This window comes from Fusarium keratoplasticum, chromosome 4 (genome assembly GCF_025433545.1).
Source record: "Fusarium keratoplasticum isolate Fu6.1 chromosome 4, whole genome shotgun sequence".
Taxonomy (NCBI): domain Eukaryota; kingdom Fungi; phylum Ascomycota; class Sordariomycetes; order Hypocreales; family Nectriaceae; genus Fusarium; species Fusarium keratoplasticum.
The window spans coordinates 163459-190583 of NC_070532.1; the positions used below are offsets into that span (position 1 = coordinate 163459).

The 27125-nt window shown below is 38.8% G+C and overlaps 4 protein-coding genes across 4 annotated transcripts; 2 read left to right on the top strand and 2 right to left on the bottom strand.

The window, feature by feature from the left end:
- Nucleotides 1-454: 454 nt before the first annotated feature.
- NCS57_00514200 (uncharacterized protein) lies at nt 455-1489 on the top strand (the record flags this gene model as incomplete). The annotated part of the gene is made up of 2 exons (XM_053055077.1): nt 455-1230; nt 1282-1489. 2 exons carry the CDS (start codon nt 455-457, stop codon nt 1487-1489), a joined length of 984 nt encoding a protein of 327 aa, XP_052914032.1.
- Nucleotides 1490-3017: 1528 nt separating this feature from the next.
- NCS57_00514300 (MFS domain-containing protein) lies at nt 3018-4805 on the bottom strand (the record flags this gene model as incomplete). Its single annotated transcript, XM_053055078.1, has 4 exons — nt 3018-3582; nt 3635-4068; nt 4120-4484; nt 4541-4805. 4 exons carry the CDS (start codon nt 4803-4805, stop codon nt 3018-3020), a joined length of 1629 nt encoding a protein of 542 aa, XP_052914033.1.
- A 4899-nt stretch (nt 4806-9704) lies between these two features.
- NCS57_00514400 (uncharacterized protein) lies at nt 9705-10424 on the bottom strand (the record flags this gene model as incomplete). The annotated part of the gene is made up of 1 exon (XM_053055079.1): nt 9705-10424. The coding sequence occupies one exon, from the start codon at nt 10422-10424 to the stop codon at nt 9705-9707; it is 720 nt and encodes a 239-aa protein (XP_052914034.1).
- Nucleotides 10425-11093: 669 nt separating this feature from the next.
- NCS57_00514500 (uncharacterized protein) lies at nt 11094-12127 on the top strand (the record flags this gene model as incomplete). The annotated part of the gene is made up of 3 exons (XM_053055080.1): nt 11094-11514; nt 11569-11921; nt 11978-12127. The coding sequence occupies 3 exons, from the start codon at nt 11094-11096 to the stop codon at nt 12125-12127; spliced, it is 924 nt and encodes a 307-aa protein (XP_052914035.1).
- Between the last annotated feature and the right edge of the window lie 14998 nt (nt 12128-27125).

The window sequence follows — 27125 nt, forward strand, 5'->3', positions numbered from 1 at the left end:
AGCAGCGGTGACGGCGAAGAGAGAACAGCTTTCCCCATCTGTGACAAGAATTATGCGCCCGAGAATCATATATATGCTTGCTGCGAACAAGGCCGGCGAGATGAGCAAGAGCACGAGTCTGGGGAAGATGGAAACAAGGACTCCACCGCCGAAATGAGAGGCTTCGCATGGCAGTGGAGCAGCGCAACTTGATGCGATTGGAACAAGCTGAGAAAGAGGTATGTACGGGGTCGAATGAGTCTTCCGAGGGCCAGTGTGTGAGGACTGGACTGGAATATAAACAGATTTCGGTGGCAGACCATGGCCACCTGCCTTCTCCTTGTCTTTACTCCTCCCCGTCCTTGTTTAATCTGTCTTGCGATCTCGCACAGGCGTTTCTCCATTCTAGCTGTCTTGTTGCCCCGCCGTCCTTCGCTTCTTCCCCATTGCCTGAGTGGCCTTTCCTCCCTCAACCATGGCTGGTGGCTACGGGTCGGTAGACGCCAGTAATTGCACAGAGGTAACTCCCGAGTGTCCAGTCAGTGCCACCTTGTATGGAGACTACTTCAGTACCGGGGCATGCGCTCTCTTCGTCGCCCTATACGCTATCTTGATCTTCTGCCAGCTGGGCTTTGGCTGGCGATCGAAAACTTGGTCTTACACTGCATACCTCCTCGCCGGTTCCGTCTTCGAGCTCATCGGATACATCAGTCGTGTTCGCATGTCCCTCAACCCCTTCATCAGCAACGCCTTTATCCTGAAGATCCTCTTCCTCATCTTGGCCCCGACCGTCATCGCAGCTGCTATCTCGCTGACGTTCAAGCATCTCGTTTTGTACCATGGCACTCAATATTCCACTATCCGACCGAAACTATACCCTTGGACTTTCGTAGGGTCTGACTTTGTCTCTATTATCATTCAGGGGATTGGAGGCGCGGTTGCGGCATCGGCGAGCACTGGCGATAACCCAGACCCTAAGCGGGTAGATCTCGGAAACAACCTCTTGATCGCTGGTGTATCGTTTCAGGTGGTCAATATGGTCGTCTGCGGCGTCTTGATGCTGATTTACATCTACCGATATCGAAATGTCCGTAAGCTGGCCACGTATACCGTCGACTGCGGTGAGGACGGCATTATCTCGACCGACTCTCCTACATCGCACAGGACACCTCAGTCCGACAAGCGAGTCAAGAAGTTCATCTACTCCATAACAATAGCCTACATCGCCATTATCATCCGCTGCATCTACCGGTAAGCTATGAAGTCGATTGCTCAATGGTATTGATTAAGCCATGATGATAGCATCCCAGAAATGGCGTCCGGATGGGGCAGCAGTATCATGCGGAACGAAGCAATCTTCATGGTCTTTGATGGTGCCATGATACTCCTCGCTGTCATTCTTCTCACGACCGTCCATCCGCTTTGGTTCTTCATCTTCCTTAGCGTTAAGCATCCTGGGTTTGTTCTCCCAAAGAATGAGTCCAGAAACCGCTCCGTCGAGATGGAATGATGGTGAGAGATATATGAACATCGAGGGCGCAGTCGGAATATAGTTGGAAGTTGATTAATCATGGGACGAGAGGGGCAATCTGCGAGAGAATGGAATGATCTGCCTCGATCATTATTGTGGACGGAGGCTCGAATGTCAGCTTCTTACTGTCGTGCTGCTTGGTGGCGGCCTATGGGACTTGGTCAGTGGAGTTCAAACAAGAACAGAAACCCGGAGTGTTGGGCAAGAAGGAGATTGGGGAATGTGGTAAAGGACAATTGTAGTGGATCATCTATCTATTGTAGGTTAATCGGCAATGGAAAAGTTGGTCGTATAACCAGCTGGGCCATCTTTCTTTTCACATCCTCTTTCCTTGAATGAGGCTGGACGCTTGACCCTCTTAGTCCTCTGGTCACTCATTACGGTTGGTGAACGGGGGTCAGTCTTAGCATCTCACACTTCAGATCCGATTCCTAATAGGTGGGAAATAGAGGGCTGGGGGCTTTATCCTGTAACCAACTTAAACTACCCCTAATGCTTCTACCGGCCCCAGTATCAATCACCGTTTGGCCAGCAAGGTTGGTGAGGGCACTGGATGAGAAGTCTAGCTGACGCATATTGATGTTTGCGTGGCTGAGGTTTACGATCCCGAGATTGCTCACTCTTTGAACAGAGATATGCAGAAAGATGGAAAGCCTTGAGGTGACCTGTAGATACCTGACCGAGGACACTCATGAGCATCGGTGCCGTCATCGCACTGAGCCTTTCTGGGCCGGAATGCCTTAACCAGAGTACCACGCTTGGTCGATCTGCCGGCTCTTGGTACCGCTACTGTCGTTTGGCTTAGAAACCCTGTGGGATCGATCAGCAGAGTGTGTGCCCCAAAGGACAAGGACCCCTGGGGGGAGGATAACCGGAGAAGTCCTAGTCTCCCCGAGTCTTGACCGGCATGTGATGCTGTGCCGTAGCTAATGCTGATCGTGCGGGGGACGGGGGTTGGCAAGGGGGCTCCTGGGCATGATGTGGCAAGAGTGGTCGCATTCACATTTGCGGGCGCTTCCACTTCTGCCATGGCATTGTTCCAAAGATGCAGGCTCTGTATTTGGTATAAACAGGTATTTGGACACTATACTCGGTGTGGAGATGTATCTTTTTATCGTTGAGACGAGGCCCTTGGTAGAGGGATTTGACCTTGCATGAGAGTCCATGTTGATGAGTTTGTGGACCGGGTAGTGGCTAAAGAGAGGTGGCCAATAGGCATGATGTTTTGGTATCAGAGTTGGGATGACATCAAGGGGGGCTTATACCTGTGCCTGTCTGGACGGAGAAATGAGGATGGGGAGGTGTGTTAGCATTGGGATATGATGTGTTGATAATATGTTCTTTGTCATAGTTGAAGCCCGGCCCTTGATGGGTTAACTAAGCCAGAAGACAGACCGTCTTTTGGTGTATCATTTCAGGTGGTTAACATGATTGTATGCGGTATCCTACTACTGATTTACATCCACTGATATCGCACTGCCCGCAAGCCGGCCATGTCCATGTCAGATCAATGAGTAATCCCTAGCTCTGTCGCCCTGTCCACGTCACGGCGGTATCGGTCAGTTGAGCGCTCCCTGATCTGAGGACCCCACTTTACCATGACCAGGAAAGTGAGGACCTGAAGAAGACCAGCTGCTGCTGCGATCAGGAAGGCGTTCTGGTATCCCAAGTCCTCGGTCCATGGTGTGATGCCATAACCTATCGCGAAACCCATAGTGTTCCTGATACACATCGTCGCTACCACGGCGTCGGCGCCGAAATCCGTGTAGGTGTCAATGCAGTAAGAAAGCGAAAGATGTGCTCCCATAGCAATACAACAGCCGATGAGTCCCATAGCGAAGACCAGACCAACCCAGTGTATTCCATGTTCTGCCCCGAGGCCCCAGAGGAGAAGAGAGCCGGGGAGAAGGACAGCCATAATGATGTTTAGCCACTGCCGATATTCCGAGTGCCATATTCCTTTGTTACGGCGAGCGAGCCAAATGACAACAACGTCCCCAAAGTTGCCAGCGATCAGACTGCCGATGCCGACACCGATCATGGGGGAGATATAGGTGAGTCCGACGTAGGATCTAACTCTGATCAGCTTGTTGGACTTGTGAAAACTTTCAAGTGGCACCTTACGCGCTGAAGTTATATGGCGGGGAGCTCAAGACAACAGATGCTGTACCGTTGAGCACAGAATACCAGATAAGGGAGCACCCGTATGAGAAGCCACAGTAGACGATGACGGGATAAGATAGTAGGCGTAGGGGGCGTAAGACCATTGACCAGAAATGGTGGACTGGCTGCACATTGTCGAACAGCTTGAGCTTCTGGAGATATGTCTTTCGACGCCAAGTCACAGTGCCGTTAGAGAGATCGCTCTGCGTGCCCGGTTGAACGCTCTCCCCCTTTGTGTCGTCTATGGGGTTCGCCTCATCGCATGCGATTGTCTTCGATTTAATTTCATTCTGCGTCTCTTCAGTCACGAGTACAGATGTTCGCTTGAAGTTTGTTTCCTCCATGAAAAAGAAGCAAAATACGAAACCGATAGCCAACCAAATCGTTGCCCAGTACTAGCAAATAGTTAGCTTCTTTAAATTCTCCGAGACGCTATATCGACATACCTGAGCCCAGCGCCAGCCCATTCCATCGTTGATGAACCCGGCGAGGATCGGAGCCAGGAAGCCGGCTGCGAAGAGTACGAACGCATAGATAGCCATGAACTTCCCTCGCTCATGCGCACAGAACACGTCCGCAATAGAGATCTCTCCCAGACATTCTAGAGGGCCGCCGGCTAGACCTCCTAGAATCTTCATAGCCATCCATGCGCCAGGGCTAAGTGCGAAGGGGACGGCAATCGTAACGCCGATAGTCAGCAGCAGCGAGATAAGATATATAGGCCTCTTCCCGAACTGCTTGGCGGCTGGCTGCCATATCAGACAGCTCCATCCGAAAGCCAGGTAGCTGTAGCCGGTACCGGCGTTGAGATCTGAACAAGGGGATTAACGGTATGCTAGGGTAACTGGTGATTGCACAGTCACTTACCTGCTACGGAAAGGCCGGTGTCCTCAGCCACAGGAACGATGATGGAATACACCAAGGAGCACGACAGGCCAACCATGACCATGTAGACTGCCATACAGGCGACTGAGAGCAATTTGCGCCGCCTCGACCAGTTGAGCGGATCCTCAGGATCATCGGTAGGCATAGGAACGAGCACGATGTCGCCGTCGTCAGCATGTTTGGAGTGCGAGATGTGCTGGACATCTACCAGATAAACTGTCCCAGGGACAACGCGATGGTCCGACATTTTGGAGTCAATCGGATAAAGGATGAGGAATAAGAGAAGTGTGTGATTATCACGTCGTTGGAAGAATGCGAGGCACAGCAAGATATATACACGGCCAAGTCAACTTGATCGTATGGATGTTATGCTCAGGGGTGTCGCCTAGGTACCTTGGAAGCACAAAGCTGGCGGATGTGAATTTAAAGTTTCAAGCATAACTTCCTTGACATCCTTGGTACGTTGGCTCACATGGCCCATGTTTTAGGTGTAGGGGGGTAATTGCCAAGAGACAAATGGTGGCCGGGGAACAATGCATAGCGAGTGCTAAGATGCAGTAAAGACGAGTCCGACCTGTTGATAAGACACAAATTTACAGTGGTTACTAGATTTGTATGCTTTGCGAAGGACCGTGTGAGAAGCCAAGAGACGGTGATAGACCCCGCACGAGGCGTTGGTAGGATCTAGTATTTAGTACTGATAAGTCTCGGAAGACTGCTAAATTGAGTAGGTTCTCGACCAGTCCAGACTTGCCGAATTTGGTTGTGTTGCGAAGGGCTGTGCGCTTGATTAGCCCCTACACCAGACTTCAGCTGTGCTACGGCTGTGTTATATCTGTTGGGTTGCTCAGACGCCCACCCCCCACCGCTTCTTCGAGCCCTTGACCTTGACCAAGCCCCTACCACAGAAACGTAGTTGCAGCCAATCGCTTTACTGTGGGCCTTTCTGTGCTCTTTATACCAGTCAAGCGGCGTCAACGGAAATGAAATAAGCGACGTCACAAATCGGACGGAGAGAATCTGCGCTGCAAATGAATGTCTTGAACAAGGAAAGCTGCGTGGAAGAAGGTTTGGCTCACCATCGTCTGCTGTTTCCATTAGTTAAACAGTCATTGTCACATTCTTGCGTCCGGTCGAGACAGAAGGGATGAAGGCAGAATTCATAATTGATCCGACCTGATTCCCATGTGCAGGATCTACCATTGTTGCATGTATAGCTGTGTTGCCCGCCACTGTAGTATCCGCAGGTCGCGTCAGGCGCAATGGTAGTGGTCAAAGTGCCGGAGATGAGGACACCGAGATCTTGACGCTCTGAGCGCCGTCGAAGCTCAAATTCCAGATGCTTCGACTTGGTATCGTGCGAGCCATTGGCCAATGTGAGTGTGGACAGTGTTTGGGAAGTCCCTCCCCGGATTAGAGTAATCACTAGCACCCCCACAAGCTCCAAGAGGCTCATTGTGACACTGTTGGTAGGTTGATAAGAAACTCGGTTCAGGAAGATATGCGCAGAGCCTTACGAAGGCACTTCGGCTCGCCTAAATAGGTAGCCTTGATTCATCAGACATTTCGACTACCGCTTCGTGATGTCCGCGCAAGCAATAAAGTGGCTCGCATGAGCCGAAAAGCCTCAGTTATCTTAAACCGCAATGGATTCTTCATAGGCCACCACATATTACTACCTGTCAAGGGTTATTGGTTTGCCGAGGTTGCGCCTAGGTCAATGGAGGCGCGAGAAGTTGCACTGAGGTTAGTCATTTTCATGATTCAGAGAATGGCAAGGGTGCCGTGTGACGATGGTGAGAATGGCTGAGTAGGTAGTGAAGGTATTGGTTGATATATGACGCTTTTGGTTGTTGATGAGAAATCTGTAGCATAAGACAAAACTATAGAGGAACTAACTTGAGAGTTACTTAAGTGCCACTTGAGAACTAACCCGCTAAGACGTTTGGTATCGCCGCTTCAGATATTCTTCTAAGGCCGTGGGCTTCTTAGTGTGGTCCAGATTGGTTACCTCCTCGGCAGGGATGTCCCAAATGCCTTTGGATATATTTAAAGCCATAGCCTGGGCAGTGTAGTCCCAGTACCCGGCAAGGCCCTTTTCTTCGCGTGCTGCCTGCATCTCCTGCGCAATATCTTCCACACTGCCTGCGGGCGGTGAGATCGTGGCGGGGAAAGAGTGGGAATTTATGATTTACCTGGATCATAGTGATAGCATGGAAGGAAGACGAGAGCTTTGTACGGGCCAAATGGTTCGAAAGGTTTCATTCCTGCGCGCAGGTGGGCGATAATGAGCAAAGCTCTTCATGTATATAAGTAATGAAGGATATTATCTGCGGCAGGAAGTCTGGTTGATAATAAAGACCGATCTAGAAAGAAGGACCCGGTACTTTGTACGTCGGGGTCTCTTGAAAGATGCCCTTATGTTTATCCTTTACCAATGTGTTCTTTGTTGTAGTTGAAGCCCGGCCCTCGATGGAATAACTGAGCTAGAAGATCGTTTATCCTTTACCTTTGCGAGATCACATCAAGGTTATTCAAAGATGATGGAAGCTCTGCTGCAGCCCGGCCACATGTATAAAGGTTTGGAAGGGAGTCGTGGTCGATATGTTCACGTGTGTACTGACGAAACTCTCTTTTGCTAGACTCTTCTTTTGGCCCCCGCACAATCCTGGAGCTGCTAAAATCGTTTTCCTGTGGAGGAGGCCCAGGGATTGGATGGTGAAATAAGGTTAGGGAGACCATTAAAGAGGCTTTCCGGAACTTGCCTATTTAGTCACGGACCCGAAGCGGGTTTCGCTTCGACCTCAGCATGACTTCACAAGTTAGGGTTAGGGTTAATAAAGAGATAATACCTGGAAGCTCCTGGAAGTTTTAAATGATCCTCAGGTAGAGCTCTTTAATGAAAGTCAAGCAAATATGAGGCATGCTTTCAAAACCCCTTCGTGAGGAGGAGTGGACGCAGAAGCTTCTCTCCTCCCTGCTAGACGTTTTTTCCATTAGGCCATATATGCAGCTATGAGAGGTTCCCTAGGTCGTTTAATATGAGAACTATTTGTCAACTTGCCTATATGAGCGGAGTACTGCAACCTACCTGCACCCCACGTTTTCCAAGCATGCATCACAGATTCGGCGAGAGCAGATCCCTCCCTCTCGCCATTCCCTTTTGCATCCGTCATTATCCTGCCGGAATCATTCACTTGGAGCCATGTCGGCCGCTAATCCGACAGCTGCATCAGTAATTGTTTGTTCCACTTGTTGCATATTCATGATCCCCCCTTTGTTGGATAGTCAAATACTGATAGTGTCCTTGCAGCTTACTGAATGGCTACTGATAGCCGTTACCGCTGGTCTGATTGTCGCTCGAATCAACCTTCGACTCAGAATCAACCGGCAGCAGTTTGCGCCCAGTGATGGGTTGATATTTCTTGCTTGGTGCTGCTCTTTGACGATCGAGTCGTTGGACATCATCTTCGCCAAGGTGGGCATTTTGCACCAGGATGTTGACTATGCCTTGAGAGGCTTCAACGGGGCCCCCTGAGATAATACAGAAGGGACTCAAGGTAATAATATCCCTTGACCCTCAGGATGGAGGACCCTTGTGGTAACGAAGGGACCAGTTTCTTTGGCTCGCCAACTTCCCGTTTTACATGGGCTTGTATCTATGCAAAGCCGCCATCTTGGCCTTTTACAACCAGTTGTTCCCTCCCGTCTTGCGCAAACGAAGGCTTTTACCTGTGGGTGGTAATCGTATACATTGCTTGCGCCTGGATTGTGACCATATCGCTGAGTACCTTCTATTGCTGAACCATTGAGACCAACTGGTAAGTATTTGCGCCTCTGCCCCCTTCGGCATTGAGGCAAGATCCCATACCTAAGATGGGAGCTGATTCGCCTTTAGGTCGCTCGACCCAAACGAGGCATGTCCGACTAGCCGGGCTTATAGGGTCCTTCAAATCGGATGGGCTTTGCATTTTTCTGGAGATATAATGAGTAGCGTCAACCCTGCCAACACCCAGGGAGGCCATCCGCACGCTTGCTAATAAGAATTGGTAATTAGTTTTTTTGCTCCCGTTCCTAATACTGCACCAAGTACGAATGAGTACGGCCGTCAAGGTTGGAGTTTACTGCACCTTTGGACTGGGTCTTATAAATATTTCCTTTTGCTTGACTCGCTTCTTGATCATTCAGCTCAAGCTGTCTGCAGGACCACCATCCATCACGCTTGTCGGTATGTTCGCTACAACCCCCTTCAAGACGACTCGGCATGGGACGAAACTCATATAGTATCTGGATTTGAAGCTATCGATGATTGCGTGGATAAACCTTATTGATTTGAGCCTATTGAGACCTCTGGCTTTGGGTATAGAGCCTTTACTGTTGAAATTACTGAGATATAGATCGAGATACTTTGATCCCCATTTTGGGTGGTATAAAGTCAAGTCATAATAGTATCTGGATAGAACTCTGGTGCGCTCTTGATAGCAATGTTTGCCTTCTGATGGCTTGCTTGCCCCCTTTGCGGCCATATCTGCGACGACTCGCGCAACTCTCAATACTCCGACGCTCCTATGCGCAGTCAGTCAATAGGAAAAGGGGAGAGAGCGATATTACCGCAGGTCATCTTAATGATACAGTCTCAGAGGGATGTCCTGTCGCTCAACAAGTTGACACGTCGCTACGGCTCCCTTCATCCTACTGCCCGCACATATCCGCCTCGACACACTCAAACGATCCCTGCGAGAGATTTGATGCTGAGAGTGACATCGGATTGGCACATGTCACTGCTGAAGACTGTGGGGCAGATCAGGTAGCTTCGAGATGAGAGACAGGTGGTCTATAGTTGAGTAATAGTTATTGATGATTTCTTTGAATGTTTCAACGAGTGAAGAACATTAAGAGGCCGACCCTGCACCAGACGGAAAGGAACAACGTAGTTGCTCGAGGCTGAGCTTCTGTTTATGCCTGATGTTTGTACGTAAAAGCCAGCTTAGCAAATAGTTTTATGGCTGTGGCAAAACACAGCATTTGTAGAAGAGTAATCGTGTACTTCACTCCTCTTGCACATCAAACACGAGAAACCTCGGCACGAATGGCTCCCAACATGAGACTCCTTCTCAGGTAAAAACTTAGACTGGAGAAGGTTTATCTATACATCGCGTTCTACCTGCTCAACGCTCGGGACGCGGTGCAAACTTAGCCCGAGGTGTCCGGCGATAGCGCCCACCGAATCGTGAATAGCCTCAACATCGGCCCTGGGGATACCAAGCCGCCTTGACCCCCTGATATGCCAATGGGTCTCCTTTTCAAGGTTCTGAATCATGATGGATGCCAACACAACAATTTCAGTATCAATGTCATCCAGCACCTGGCGATCGCTCAGGTACAGCCCATATGAGATGTGTCTGCTGACCCATTCAAAGTCCCTGTGATCACGGAAGAACCCCATGGTCTCGTCCATGTTCTTCGAGTAAAGCTTTTGCATCCAGTCGTTTCCACGCTCGAGGTTGGCGTCGTTACACTGCCAGCCCTCTCTGGTGATGCTGTGGTCCTTGTCTTCGTCCCTCTCGACCTCGTTGATGGAAAGGATAGCCTCGATAGGCTTGCAAACGCCAACAACGGCGATGCACTTTATCAGAGCTTCTCGGATGCGTTGGATGAGAGCTCTTCTCTGATGGGGCTGAGAGAATTCCTGTTTGGAAATGAGATAGAGGTAAAGGTCCTTGCAGATGACCGGATCATTCCCCCCTACCAAGGCTGCCAGTGCAACAAGGTACCATCGCTCTGAAAGTAGCTTTGTGTGGGTAAAATTGGCTTCAATACTTCCCAGTAACTTGGAGGCAGAGGGAAGAATGGTGTCTGTAGGCATTGTAATGATGGAGTAATAGAATAGAGGATTGAATGGGCAGAGATGGACATGGATTCGTAGTTAGACCAAATGCTGAGGTAGGCAGGCCAAGATAATTTATACTCGGAAGAATCTTGACTCTCACTCACAGCTATTTACAACTTGAGTCAATGTTCCATGATATGCCTCCTCGGTCTAACTCGGCGAGTCGGAACCTGCAGGTGTCGGCTAACGCTGCGACTCAGCGGAGTTAATACGTTCGGTACCGACTGCAGGCGGTCCCATCCTCCTTACGAACCCCCTCATCCACCCCGCGCGATCGACAATGTCAACGGCGTAACGTAGTGTCACATGCCCTGCAGGCTCCCGATGCAAGGTTCAAAGTCGACCCGGGGCGACTAGATCTTCTCCGGGGGATCCTTCACTCAGGGCACTTTAGCCGCAGATCAAACTCGCCGGATTTCCAAGACGGGTAAGTGTGGCGACCTCGATATCCGGTAGATTCCACAATATGGCCTTGGGCTATGGTACCGCGGCCAAAAGACCCGATGTGATCACGACACAGATGCTGAGGAGTTTGAAGAGTTCCTGTAAACATAAGTAAAGGCCTGCGTATCACTTCTTCTCCAAGTTCCCATCGAAAGAACGAGTCAATGTCGACATTGTGACCACCGCCAGACAAATATCAACATGCACCAATTAGATTTTTCTTCCAGTACCCTCGCCAACTTGGCTGGCCGGACAGTAATTGTTACTGGGGCTGGTCGAGGCATCGGGGCCTCCACGGCAGCACTGTTTAACTCGCACGGCGCCAATGTGGTCTTGGTTGACCTCGCCCCAGCCAAGGATGCCGCCACACTCTTGATAAAATCCTTTCGGTATCCGGAAAGGAGTCTTTTCGTCCCTGCCAACATCCTTGCTTGGAAGGATCTTGTGAGTGTGTTCAAAACCGCGGTGCAGAGGTTTTCCAAGGTCGATGTGGTTGTGGCCAATGCCGCCATCATGGAAAGCAAACCGGTGCTGGACGTGGAGATTGACGAAGCTGGCGATCCTATCGAGTCTCTGGAGGCGAATAAAGTGATCGATGTCAACATTAAGGGAACACTAAACAGTAGGTCGATCCTTCCATTCTTGCAAGTGTTGCACTGCTAATCATTGATGATAGCGCTGAGGCTAGGCCTTCACTATCTTGGCCAGAACAACCCATCTTCCACAGGCTCTCGTGGCTCTATTGTATTTGTCACTTCTACATCTGGGTACTTTGGATCCACCGGGAATGCTGCCTACATATCTTCTAAGCATGGTGTTGTTGGCCTGATGAGAGCTTCTCTTCGGCGAGCGGCATTTCTGGGCATCAGCCTCAGCTCCGTAGCTCCGTGTTACACCCCAACCCACCTGACAGCGGGTTTTGGACAGAAGATTACCGACGCCAGACTCGACGCCAACACCCCAGAGGGGGTTGCGTCGGTTGCTGCGAGCTTGGCATGCGACGGTACCGCTCACGGGCTTGCTTGTCTGGTAAGTTTCCATCTCTTCGTATATGGGCGGCCATGGCGATCTAACTCTCGATCAAGGTCTGGGGGAGTTACAAGCGGGAGCTGGAACGCACACGACAGGACCTGTTGGATAGTTGGCTTGGTGACGACTTGGTGGACTCGATGACCACATTTGGGCAGTTGATGGATGCAATGGGCGGCTATCCACTTCCGCAGAACAGGGATTGAAGGGAGGCATCAATGGCTGAACCAGGTCTTATCGGAGGGTCGGCGTGAGCATGAGGGTTTGCAGTAGTACTATAGTGCGGCAGAAGCGTAACTAAAGCTGGTTACATGGTTCAAGCTAACCTCCCTGATCTCGCCCCAGCCCTCTCTTGCCTCTTTGGGACAGAATCCGAAGTACCAGACGCCAAGAGTGACACCATGCCTGCCAAAGATGAAGAGGTGGCTAAGAGGGGGTCATGTGCCCACCTTCATCTAGAGCAGTCATCTCTCATCGAAGCGAACTTAGCAGTCCCCAGTCAAGTGTCTCTCCTCCACGATCTTGGATCTTGGGCGTTCCCGGACCCTGCGAACTAACTTGGTGGGGAGCCTTTAAGCTATCTAGAGTGGAGAAGAATGCGGGGGAATATCAAGCTATCCATGCAATCCCGAAGCACAAACGTAGCCTCTGTCCTCTCCATTGCTCGGTTCAGTTCGTCCAGTTGCGGCATGTGGTCGGTCTAGACGTGTGCCGAGCCGAGAATGTGAAAAGACGACCTAGCTGCCGATATCCCTGGCTTTTACGTTGCTGGCCTATGCGTATGAGTCGCATTTTACACCTGCGGCTTTCTTTAGTCCTTTTTGTGTCCAACACGCGTTGCTTTTGGCGTCTACCTCTCAAGCTCTTAAACCATGACCATCACATCGGAAGAACGGGTGGCCGGATTGTCCATGAAGAGGAGACAGAACCTATCATGCGAGCAGTGTAGAGGGTCCAAGAAAGCCTGCGATGGCTTTCAGCTCAATGCCATGGTACAGATAGACTCGACCCCAGACACCCCCGAGAGCAGCCCCGGTTGGTTTCCCCCTGGATCCCCATCCAATGTTGAGACCATTTTCTGACTCTCACCTTTGTTAGGTACAAGCATCAAGCCGTTGCCTTGTTCATACTGCGTTAGGACCAAGAAGCACTGTTCTCTTCACGATCGCTGGTTAGAGGCTCGATTCCTACTCCGACTTGGCCCATCTCCCCAACCATCTGACGGCTCACCGCGAATCTCCGACGAAAGCCCTCACTCCCCGAAGCGTAAACTCGAGGAAAGTGAACACGGCGACGATGTTCAGCCTGTGCATCAAACCCCTGAGACCGAACCTAGACCCAGCCCGCACGACTCGCCTTGCCCTCCACCAACAACAGTTGGGGGTGGTGTCCACACGGATGGGTGCTCGCTCTCTATTAGCGACGTTCTGAATTTTGCTCCCATGCCCGAAAGAACCTGGCTTGACTATCTCGACTTGCAAACTCTGCCCCCAGCTCGGGAATCCATCAGCCATGGCCCCAACCGCACAAAGGTCCAAGAGCAGCCCACCTCGGATGGGATGGAGATTGTTTCCAAGGGAGTTGTCTATCAGGTATGTCTGTCATGTTCCCACGGGCGAATTAGTTTCCAACTAATTTCAATAGGGCAATTCACTTTCAGCGACGCCCGAATCACACGCGCAACCACCGTTGGCGAAAAGGGCTCGTTATAGCCCTGGCGTGGTTGCGAGTCAACACCCTTTATCCGAGTTCGACTTGCAGACAACAATGATGCAAATATCCAACAAGCGGCTCATAACGAAGAGTTTGCTGAAGATATACCATGATGTTCTCGAGTCGAACCTGGCGTGCTGGCTCACCGAACGGACTTGCCCTTACACTAGAAACTGGGGCGGCTATGCTTCGAGGGAGAAGTCCGTTACTCTGTCGCCCCAACCCACGATCTCGTCGTCTTCTGTCAACACGCTTTCTCTAAGTCGGTTCTACACACGGGTTCTTCGCCTTGATAGAGCCATGATGGTCAACAATCTGATATCCTTGACGGCCTCTCAAGACAGGGCAGCCTCAAAAGCATTGAACCAGGTCATAATGGCCTTTTCAAGTCAATGGTCCCAGAACTACAGCAGAAAAGAACAACATTTTGGTGGAGACTCGACCTCATGCGACAGTGAAGACGATTTCCTCGAGAGTCACAATGACGACTTCGAAAGGGATTTTCAGCGGGCAACCTGGCACCAAGCAAGAGCAGCTCTACTTGAGGCGTCTGAGATCGAATGTTACCGAGTGGTGTATGCTGAAATACTCTTCAACTGGACAGAGAAACTGGAACAGCCAGGAGAAGCGGGCATTGCTTCCGACTGGACGACTAAAAAGGGCATGGGCGACGATGATCCGCTCTCGTGCAGTTTTGTAGACATACTTGGCCGAGGCGGACCTCCCGTTTGTATAGAGAGTGCATCTCGAAAGATTCAAGTGCTCAAATTCAAGCTTGATACTGCCAAAATAGCCTCATCAAGGACGACTGGGGCCAGACGGAAGGGCTCAAACCCCAAGAACTCGTTTCCAAACATAGGCCCGGAAGAGCAAGCGACGGCAAGGCTCTTGTACTGGCTGGCGGTTATGTGCGACACGGTTTCCTCATCTACAAATGAGAGACCCCTTGCCATCAGGGAGGAGTACTGCGATGGCCCGGCATCAAGATCTAGGGAACGCTCAGACATGGTCCAGGATCCTTCTTTTGACAGCATACAAACAGAGGCGCTTGGCGAGCTGGAGTTCTTCGAAACTGACAAATTGTTGCGGCTCGACTGGCCCTCTGCCCACGACTTGGTATTCGAAGTGATCACCAAGTCTGTCCCGGTCAAGGTACTCCTTTTCAGAAAAGTATCATCCCTCCAGAACGCCCTGCGACAAGACAACCATGAACAGGTCGACGACATCATTCAAGGCTCGATCGCGACTTACCGACGCTGGAATGTCACATACGGAGCTTTCTTCCGTGAGTTGGCTCAAATGTATTCCTCTCTACCTGCGCGGATTAAAGGATGGTTCATCTGTATCGTCATTCCCTGGCACCTTGCCGTGATGCTGATGGCAGACCTCATCGACTTTGCAGACAGCAACGAGGTTGGAAAAGCAGATACTAGGGCAGCTAGACTTGAGTCTCAGATTACCTCTCGGATGAGAAGGTCTACTGCCGTTGACATAGCCGAACTGGCCAAGTTGACATGCCCGGCTAGTGAGGTCTGGGGAGGTAATACCCCGACAGAACAACTGCCTGGCTATCATTTCGCAGTCAAGAGCAGCGCTATCCTCACAGAGCCCTGGACTATCCTTCTAATAGGGGCGTTTAGGAATGCCGCGGTCTATCATTTGGGGATAGTGGAGGATCTCAGGCAAAATGACTGGCAGGCACTGGGCCATGCTCCGGATAAGATGAGGGAGGCTGAAGTACAAGTGAAGCACTGCATCGATGCGCTCTGGCTGCTCGGGAGAAGATCAGACATGTCATACGTCCTGGCGAAGCTCCTGTCCCAGAGGTTGTCGGCCCAATGATGGTGGTCTTTTGCTGGTTAGCTACGGAGGCAATGGTAGCATTGCGTTGACATACATAAATAAAGCATTTGAGATGGACCTCAACAGTTGTAAAACTTCATTAGGTTCCGTAAAGGCAAACGGCCCCACAAAGGACCGGCTGGTGGCCCCTCCGATCCCTCTGGTGGATACTCCGATCTGTGAGGGCAGTCACAGCTGCGAGCACCTTAGCCGCTGCGCCACGGGGCAAAAGATTGGGCCATATTCGCTATTGTAGCAATTACAGAAGGTGCTTCAACTGCCTATAGGCCTTATAGCGCTGTTACGGGGAACCAAGCCGAAACACGATCCCTCTGGTGGATACAACTCCTACCTGCCATAAAGTGCTCTCTTCCGCTCAGTATACCGCATGAGACACCGAGCTTGTGTCGTAGGGGCTGTCTCTAGTAATACCGTTAAGATTTCTTTATATTATAAGTATATAAATATTATTTATAAGTTATTTTATAAGTTATATTAGGGTTTAGGTTAATATATATAATAAGTAAGTATAATAAATAAGTAAGTATAATAAATAAGTAAGTATAATAAAAATCTTAATCTTCTTATTAGAGATTAAAAGAAAAATACTATAAATTATTTAATTAATTAAAACTACTTATTATATTTTTCTCTAGATATCTTAATTACTACTTAATAAGTCCTTATATTATAGCTAAGTTTATCATAAATATTAAAATATTAAATCCTTAGTTATATTAGTCTTTTTACCTTCTTATATATTTATTTTTTTATTATTATCTTTATATTTTTTTCTTTTTTTAGCTTATTTTTATATCCCTAGGTAGAATTTTTATTTCTTTTTATTATAATAAAATCTTAATTATACTTAATTTATATAAAGGCCTTAAAGTTATAATTATATTTAATTTATATTTTACTTTAAAAATTTTACCTTATTTTATTTCTAGCCCTTAAGGCTATTAAAAGTAATTAATTAATTAAAATTACTTATTATATTTTTCCCTAGATATCTTAATTATTACTTAATAAGTCTTTATATTATAGCTAGGCTTATTATAAATATTATAATATTAAATACCTAATTATATTAATCTCTTTTAATTATTATTTTATAATAATTTAGCTATTACTTATATATTAATATTTATTTAATTAATTACTTATTTCTTTATTATTATTATTATTATTTTTTTATAATTAAGTTTTTTTTTTTTTAATATTAATTAAATATTTTATTTATTTCTTAAAGGTTTTTATTTTTATTAATTAATAAAATAACTTAATATATATATATAATAAATATAATAATTAACTAAGTATAATAAAAATCCCTTAACTTATATTATCTTTATTTAATTAATTAATTCTTAATAACTTATTATATCTTAATTAAATAATAAAGCTAAATTACTGCTTATATATTAGGCCCTTAAGAATAACTAAAGATTAAGCCTTTAATACGCCGCAGAGATATATAATATTAATTAAATAAGGCTATAGTACTAATAATAAGGCATCTAATCTTAATATAATACTTTTAATAAATTATATTATTTATTTAATCTAGAGAAATAAATTTTTATTTATTTTATTTTTAATTTAAATTTATAAGCATTTCTCTCTTAGCTTTATAATATTAAAGAAATAATTAATTAATTACTTATTAATTATAATATATTACTAATTAATATATATTAGGCTTTAAACTTTATTAAATAATACTTAGAGCTTAAGATATATTTTTTTTATAAATATAATTACTAGAGAGCTAAGTATAAAGATCTAGTTATTATTTATAATTAATTTAAGTTTATAATAAATATAATTATAAAATATATTATTTAATTAAATAATATTTATAACTTTAATAAAATAGGCTTTTTTATAAATATAATTATAAATAAAATAATTATTATAAGCTTAAAAAGGCATTTAAAGCTAAAATTAATATAACTTAAAAACTAAGAATAAATTATAAATATTTAAGTAATTAATATAAAAGGCTAAGTAATTTAATTATTTATTATTAATATAAGCTAATATTACTTTATTAATTAATATTAAAAAAATAACCTTTTAAGTAATTAAGTAATTATAATAACTTAAAATAGCTAAATTAATAATAAGATTAATCTTAAATAATTAAAGTATTTTAATTAATATATAATTAATTAATTAATTAATTCTTATTATCTTTTAATTCTTAATAGCTATAAAAGTTATTAATTAATTAAATTTAAGAGATATTATAAAAAGAAAATTATTTAGCTTTATATATTACTTTATTCCTTTTATTTATTTTAGCTTCTTAATATTAAGTATTTTAAGTTATTAAAAAAGGCTTATAATTAAGAAATAAAATATTTAAATAAATATTTTATAACTTATATTTTAAAAACTAAATTCTTTTTAGCTTTTTATATTATATATAAGGCTATTATAATAAAAAGAAATATTAAGAGGGCTTTTAAAGGAATTAATTTTATTCCCTTTAACCTAGAAATTATAATCTTAAAGCTTAATATATAATTATAAACTCTAATGCCTACTAAGGAGGGATTTAAGCCTTTAACCTCTTAGGTCTTAAGGACCTTAAGGATTATACTTAAGGCTAGATTTTAATTTAAATACCTTAAAAGATAAAGTAAAAGGCATTAAAATAATTCCTTAGAGTTAATTCTTAAAGCCCTAAGGTCTCTTAAGAAAGAAATAAAAATAATTATATATTAAGTTACCTTATTAGTTATTAAGAATAAAGACCTTTAGGAGGTAAATAAAATACTTAGTTAATACTAGAGAGTAAAAAGAACCTAATTATAAAAAAAGGGAGTTATAATAATAAAAGAAAAAAGATAAGTAATTAATTAAATAAATATTAATATATAAATAATAATTAAATTATTAAGATATAATAATTAAAGAAGATTAATATAACTAAGGGTTTAATATTATAATATTTATAACTTACTTAGCTATAATATAAGGACTTATTAAGTAATAATTAAGATATTTAGGAAAAAATATAATAAGTAATTTTAATTAATTAATTAATTTATTATATTTTTATTATTATATTAATATAAAAGGTTAAGATTTTTATTATACTTAGTTAATTATTATATTTATTATATATATATATTAAGTAAAAAATAATAATAATAAAAAATAATTACTAAGATTATATAATAATTTTATTAACTTAAAGATAACCTTAAATAATTAAAGAAACTACTTAATAACTTAAAAAAAAAAAAAAACTAACTTAAAAATATATTATTTTAATATAAGATTTATAAATAACTCTTTATAAAAGAACTTAAAATAGGTATATTAAAATATATATATTATAACTTAGAAATTAAGTTTATTAATAAAAAATAACTTAGCTTTAATAAACTTTATTTACTTAATAAAATATAATTATTAATATTAAAGAAATATATTAAAAATATATTATAAAAAGGATATATTAAAAAAAATAAGTTATTTATTAAATATCTTATTATATTTATTTTAAAGAAAAAGAATAAAGTTTAATTTTATATTAACTTTAAAATACTTAATATTATTAAAATTAAGAATTAAATATTATTACCTCTTATTAATAAATTAAAAGATTAATCTTTTAAAATAAAATACTTTATTATATTTAACCTTAAGGGGGCTTATAACCTTATTTAAATTAAGGAAAGATATAAATAAAAAATTACTTTTTATACTAGGTATAAACTATTTAAGTACCTTATTATACCTTTTAGACTTATAAATATATTTATTATATTTTAATAAATAATTAATAATATATTATAATAATATTTAAATATATTTATTATATATTATTTAAATAATATTTTTATTTTTTTTAAAATATTAAAAAATATATAAAATATATTTATAAGGTATTATAAATACTATAAGGCACTAAGATATTAATAAAACTTAAAAAAAATAAATTTTATATCTTAGAAGTAAAATTCCTTAGATATATTATCTTATATAATAAGATATATATAAACCTTAAAAAGGTCTTAGTAATTAAAAACTAAAAGAAACTAACTAATATTAAGGAAATATAAACCTTCTTAAGATTTATTAATTATTAGTATAAATTCTTTAAAGCCTTTAAGAAAATAATAATACCTTTAATAAAACTTATATAAAAAAATAAAACTTTTATAATAAAAATAATAGCTAAGTAAGTATTTAAATAAATTAAAAAACTTATCTTAAGTAAATTAATACTTAAAATATTTAACCCCTCTTAATTAATTAAACTTAAAATAAATACCTTAGACTTTATATTAAGCGCTTAAATTAAATAATAAAATAATAAAGAACTTTTATACTTAATTATATTTTATTTTTATAAGTTATATAAAATAAAACTTAATTATTTTATTTATAATAAGGAATTCTTTATAGTTATTAATATATTTAAGAAATTTTAATATTACCTTCTTAAAAGTAAATATTAAATTAAGGTATATATAAACTATAAGAATATTACTTACTTTATAAAAACCTAAAAACTTAGTAAATAATAGCTATATTATATTAAATACCTTTTAAAGTTTAATTATATTATTATTTATATTAAAAGATTAGAGAATAATAGGGCTAATACTATTAATAAATAACTTAATCTAAATACTAAGAAAACTAAGATAAAAGAATAATTACTATGCTATATACCTAAAGGATACCTTAAATAAGGCACCCTTAGATAAATATAATAGCTAATGCTATTACTTAAATACCTTGCGCTTATTAAGAAATATAAATAATAAATTATAGACTTTATTAACTATATATAAAGATATTAATTAAGGAAAGATAAATTATAAATTTATAAGGTAAAACTCTTAATTCTTAATAAAGTATTTTAAATTATTTTTAATTATTATTATTACTAAGTTATATAATATAATAATATAAATAAAATAACTTAACTTATATAATAATACTATAATAACTATAAACTCTTATACTAGGTATATAATAATATATTCTAATATAAGTAATACTATAAAATAGTTAAATAAGTAATAAGGAATTTTATTTATTACTTAGAAGAATAATATTAGAAATAAATATTTATATTATTTTATAATAATAATTATAAGAACCCTAAGAAGCTAAGTATATATATTAATAAATACCTTAAGAGTAATTTCTTAAAAGAATATTATAAGTAAATATATAATTATAATATTTACTAATATATTTAAAAATAATAAAAAAACCTTAAAATAACTTATATAGTAAAATAAGGTAATTTATTATTAAAATAGATTTAATAATATAATTAATAACTCTTAGATAATAAATAAATAAGTAAATAATAAGTTTTAAATAAATTATAAAATAACTTAATATATAAAATATATAATTACTTATTATATAAATATTAAGGAATTAATAAAACCTTAAGATAAATTAAAATAATATTTATTTTTCTTAATATAAAAAAAATTATATTTATAATTATTAGCTAATATAACTTTTATATAAAAACTAAGCTATAATACTATAAACTATATAAGAAATTATAATTACTCTTAATTATAAAATACTTATAAGAGTTAATTATAATAAACTTTATTATAAAATTACTTTTATTAAAAAAACTAGCTATTAAAAACTTTTATAATAATATTTTTATTATTATAAATAAGCTTATAAAATTTTCTTATTTTATATCTTATAGAGAATTAATAATAATAAAAAAATTTATTTATTTTTTTTATTTTTATATTATTAAAATATATAATAATATACTTTATAAGTAAGTATCTTAGATAAGTAAGTATCTTAAGAAATCTTAACCTTTATAATAAAAATTATTAAAAAACTATTATTAATTATTTAATTAATTAAAATTACTTATTATACTCTTTCTTAGATATCTTAATTATTACTTAATAGGTCCTTATATTATAGCCAGGCTAGCTATAAATATTATAATACTAAACCCCTAGTCGCATTAACTTTCCTTAATTATTATATCTTAATAGTTTAGCTATTATCTATATATTAATATCTATTTAATTAATTATTTACCTTTTTTCCTCTATTATTATAACCCCTTTTTTTTATAGCTAAGTTCTTTTTACCTTTTAGCGCTAATTAAGTATCTTATTTACTTCCTAAAAGTCTTTATTCTTAGTAACTAATAAGGTAACCTAATATATAATTACCTTTATCTCCTTCTTAAGAGACCTTAGGGCTTTAAGGATTAACTCTAGGGAATTACTTTAATGCCTTTTAATTTATCTTTTAAGGTATTTAGATTAAGATCTAGCCTTAAGTATAGTCCTTAGGGTCCTTAAGACCTAAGAGGTTAAGGGCTTAGATCCCTCCTTAATAGGCATTAGAGTCTATAGCTATATATTAAGCTTCGAGACTATAGTTTCTAGGTTAAGGGGAATAAGGTTAGCTCCTTTAAAAGCCCCCTTAATATTTCTTTCTATTATAATAGCCTTATATATAGTATAGAAGGCTAGAAAGAACTTAATCTTTAAAATATAGGTTATAAAGTATTTAATTAGATATTTTATTTCTTAACTATAGGCCTTTTTTAATAGCTTAAAGTACCTAATATTAAAAGGTTAAAGTAAATAAGAGGAATAAAATAATATATAAAGCTAAATAATCTTCTTTTTCTTATAATATCTTTTAAATTTAATTAATTAATAATTTTTATAGCTAGTAAGGATTAAGAGATAATAGGAATTAATTAATTAATTAATTATATATTAATTAAAATACTTTAGTTACTTAAGGCTAGTCTTATTATTAATCTAGCTATTTTAGGTTATTATAATTACTTAATCGCCTAGAAGGTTATTTTCTTAGTATTAATTAGTAAGGTAATATTAGCCCGCATTAATAATAAATAACTAGATCGCCTAGCCTTCTATATTAATTACTTAAATAATTATAATCTATTCTTAGTTTCTAGGCTATATTAATTTTAACTTTAAATACCTTTCTAAGCCTATAATAATTATTCTACTTATAATTATGCCTATAAGAAAGCCTATCTTATTAAAGTTATAGATATTATTTAATTAGATATTATACTTCGTGATTATATTTATTATAAGCTTAAATTAGTTATAGATAATAATTAAATCTTTATACTTAGCTCTTTAGTAATTATATTTCCGAAAAAAATATATCTTAAGCTCTAGGTATTATTTAATAAAGTTATAAGCCTAGTATATACTAATTAATAGCGCATCGCGATTAATAAGTAATTAATTAGTTATTTCTTTAATACTATAAAGCTAAGGGGGAAATCCTTATAAATCTAGGTTAAAAATAAAATAAATAAGGATCTATTCCTCTAGATCTAATAGCTTATGTAATTTTATAGTAATTTCTTATATAGAAAGAATGCCCTTTTATTAGCGACTTAGGGTCTTCTAAGAGACTATATATATTAATACGGCGCATTAAAGACTTAACCTTAGGTTATTCTAAAGGGCCTAAAGGGTAAGAAGTATTCTAGCCTTATAATTTATCTATAATATACTAGGTGGTTATAAATTAATTAATTAAGTAGGAATAATATAGGTTAAGGGATTTTTAAGATACTTGCTTATCTAAGATACTCGCTTATTAAGTATATTATATTACTTAAAATTATTATAAATTAAGGATTATTATTTACCTTAAAATTCTAATAATGCCTTATAAGATATTTAAGAATTAATTATAAACTCTTTATAATATAACGTACATGATAAGCATGCGACGCATCCAAGTATGCGACGCACTTTTCCCTCCTACACCTAACTTTTCAATTGATCAATTGATTTTTCCACCACTAAATATGTCAGACCTAAATACTGAGGCTAAAACCCTTCTTGCCCTTCAAGCCCTTCAAAATGACCCAAAACTAAGCGTCCGACGCGCTGCAAAGATCTATAAGGTCTCCGAGCCAAGGCTGCGTCGTCGCAGACAGGGAATCCAATCGCGATGCGATTGGATTCCAAAATCACGCCGACTATCTGATCTAGAGGAACAGATCATAGTTCAGTTCATTCTCGACCTAGATTCGCGAGGATTCCCCCCCCGACTGCGTGCTGTTGAAGAAATGGCTAACCGACTGCTCGCCGACCGCGACGCGTCACCCGTCGGTAAGCGCTGGGCTTATAACTTCGTTAGGCGACACGAAGAGGTTAAGACGCGTTTTTTTCGTAAATACGACTACCAGAGAGCCAAATGCGAAGATCCAACCATTATTCGCGATTGGTTTAGGCTCGTGGAGAGCATAATCGCGAAATATGGTATCGACCTCGCTGATATCTACAACTTTGATGAGACTGGCTTTATGATGGGTCTAATTACAAGCGGAATGGTCGTCACAGGCACAGATAGGCGTGGAAAGCCAAAATCAGTGCAGCCTAGAAACCGGGAATGGATTACAGTGATCCAAGCGATTAATGCGGAAGGCTGGGCGATCCCGCCGTTCATCATCGGTGCGGGCCAATATCACCTCGCCAACTGGTACCGAGAAAGTAACCTCCCGGGCGATTAGGCTATTGCGACGACCCAAAATGGCTGGACTAATAATGAGATCGGTCTCGAGTGGCTAAAACACTTTGACCGGTGTACAAGCAATCGATCAATTGGTTCCTATCGTCTTCTGATCCTAGATGGCCACGAAAGTCACCACTCCGTCGACTTTGAGAGATATTGCGAGGAAAATAAGATCATCACGCTTTGTATGCCACCTCATTCGTCTCATCTACTTCAGCCTCTTGATATCGGGTACTTTAACCTGCTCAAGCAGGCTTACGGTCGAGAAATAGAGCATCTGATCAGATGCTCTATAACCCACGTTTCAAAGACTGAGTTCTTTCCGGCCTTCTACGCCGCATATCAGGCCACTATGACGGAAAGAAATATCAAGGCGGCTTTTAGAGGAGCCGGGCTTGTTCCTCTTGACCCGGAAAGTGTGGTCTCGAAGCTTGATGTGCAGCTACGGACTCCAACGCCTGCCGAGGAGGTAGCTAGCCCTTCGACCCCTTGGGCGTCAAAGACTCCAAAGACCGTCCTTGAGGCCTAATCTTAGTCTGAATACCTCGATAGACGAATCAGAAGGCATCAAAGTAGCTCCCCAGAGTCAATTTTAGGAGCTCTTAAGTCGCTTGCTAAGGGGACTAAGGCAATGATGCATGAGAATGCCTTATTGAGGTCTGAGAATAAAGACCTTCGAGAGGCAAATGAGATACTAAGCCGGCGCCGGAGGGCAAAAAGGACTAGACTATAGAAAAGAGGGGTAATGACAGTAGAGGAGGGAAGGCAAGCAATTGATCAGATGGATGTTAATGCGTAGGTAGTGGCGGAATCATCGAGAAGTGGTGGTCAAGGAAGGTCGGCGCGACCGGGGGTTCGGCATTGTGGTGTCTGCGGCAAGCCCGGTCATAATGCAAGGACCTATCAGGTAGTGATTGAGACATCTGGGGAAGAGTATAGTGAGTAGTTTTAATTGATCAATTGATTTGTTGTGTTTTTATCTTAGTTTATAGTAGTAAGGTTTAAGAAAAGTGCGTCGCATACTTGGATGCGTCGCATGCTTATCATGTACGTTATACTAGGTTTATATTAGTAGGAGATTATTAGCGTTATCTTAAATAGGGTATATAAGTTATATCTAGTAATATACTTAAAGGTATTAAGTATAACTAAGTTATATTAATAGCTAGGGTAGCTATTATATAAGAAAGTATAATATATATATTTTATATATTAAGTAGGTTATTAAGGCCTAAGTCAGCTAGTTAAGTTTGCTTACTTAGCTTATAGTAAGTAGTATATAATTACTTATAGTTATTAAAGTAAGCGGCTTACCTTTCTTATAGATTAACTAGGTATTATAAGATACTACTAATTATATAACTCTAGGTATATCTAGGTTATAATATAATGTCTCCCCTCTATTAGTCTTATCCCTAAGGCTATTTCTTATAACCATAGCTACTTCTCTATAAGTAATTAACTTTAACTTATATTCTTACTTTTATTATAATACTAATGCGATATTAGGCTATATAATAAAAAAAAATTAAATATTTCTTTTTTTATTAAAAATCGCTATATCTTTACTTCTAGGATTAATTAATTTAATTTTAAAGTTATACCTTATTCTTATTACTTAAAACGAGGCATTATTTATAAGATAATCTTAGGCACTAAGAAGTATAATTTATATATATATCTAGGATATCTTTATAATATAATAGGTATTTCTTTATATTCTTATATATAAATTTTCTTTTTCTTATTTAGTCTTTTACTAATAATATTAATATCTTATATTATAGAAGAGGCTTATTATTTAGATAAGCGGGAAGCTATTACCGAGGAGTTTTTTATTTTTTATTATAAAGCTCTATAGAAGGCTTAATAAGACCTAAATAAGTCTCTCTCTTAGTTAGAGTTATATTAGAAATATAAGCGGTAGCTAATATCACGGGGTATAAAAATAATATATAAGGGTTTATCTTTTTTAAATAAACTTAGGTAATTAAAATAATAAGAGCTTTTACTTATAGAGGATATTTAAGCTATAATCTATATTAATATCTTAGATCTAGGTTTCTTTAATAATTTTATTATTTCTTTTAATATTATTAATAAAAGTCCTTTAAAAGATATTATATATTAATAAGATACTTTAAAGGTTTTTATATATTTTTTATATCTAGGTAGTTTTTTTATTAAATAAAATATATTATTTTATTATTAATTTTATTTATATTAAAAATAATTTCTATAATATATTCTTTTAGTCTATTAACTCTAGGTTTTAATTTATTATTAGTTTTAACTTAAATAATATCTTATATTAATTTAAGTAAAGAGATATAAAAAATTAAATAAAGCTTAACCTTAAGTAATGAGTTTAATTTATAATTATATTTTAAGATTTTTTATTTAACTTTATATAATTTAATATATTTATAATTAAATTTTTTATTTTATTATTTTATATTAATATTTTTTATTATAAAATAAATTATATCTCCTTTTAAGAAGATTAATCTGTTAATTTTTTTTTAATTAATATAATTTATTATTTTATTTTTAATAAATTTAAGTTTTATTTTTATTTTTTTATATAGATTTTATAATTAAGTATTAATAAAAAGTATTTTTCGGTTTATAATAATATCTTATATTTATTAATAGGTATTAGGAATAAATCTAAAATTAATATAACCTAAGGTAATTTTTATATTTTTATTTATAGCTATATTATAGGCTAGCTAGGTAGCTAATAGCTTTTTAACTTAATTAGTTTATTTATAATTAATATAATAATAAAGGTATTATTTTAATATTTAGTTTATATATTTAATTTATTTATTTATCTCCTTATAATAACGTACATGATAAGCATGCGACGCATCCAAGTATGCGACGCACTTTTCTTAAACCTTACTACTATAAACTAAGATAAAAACACAACAAATCAATTGATCAATTAAAACTACTCACTATACTCTTCCCCAGACGTCTCAATCACTACCTGACAGGTCCTTGCATTATGACCGGGCTTGCCGCAGACACCACAATGCCGAACCCCCGGTCGCGCCGACCTTCCTTGACCACCACTTCTCGATGATTCCGCCA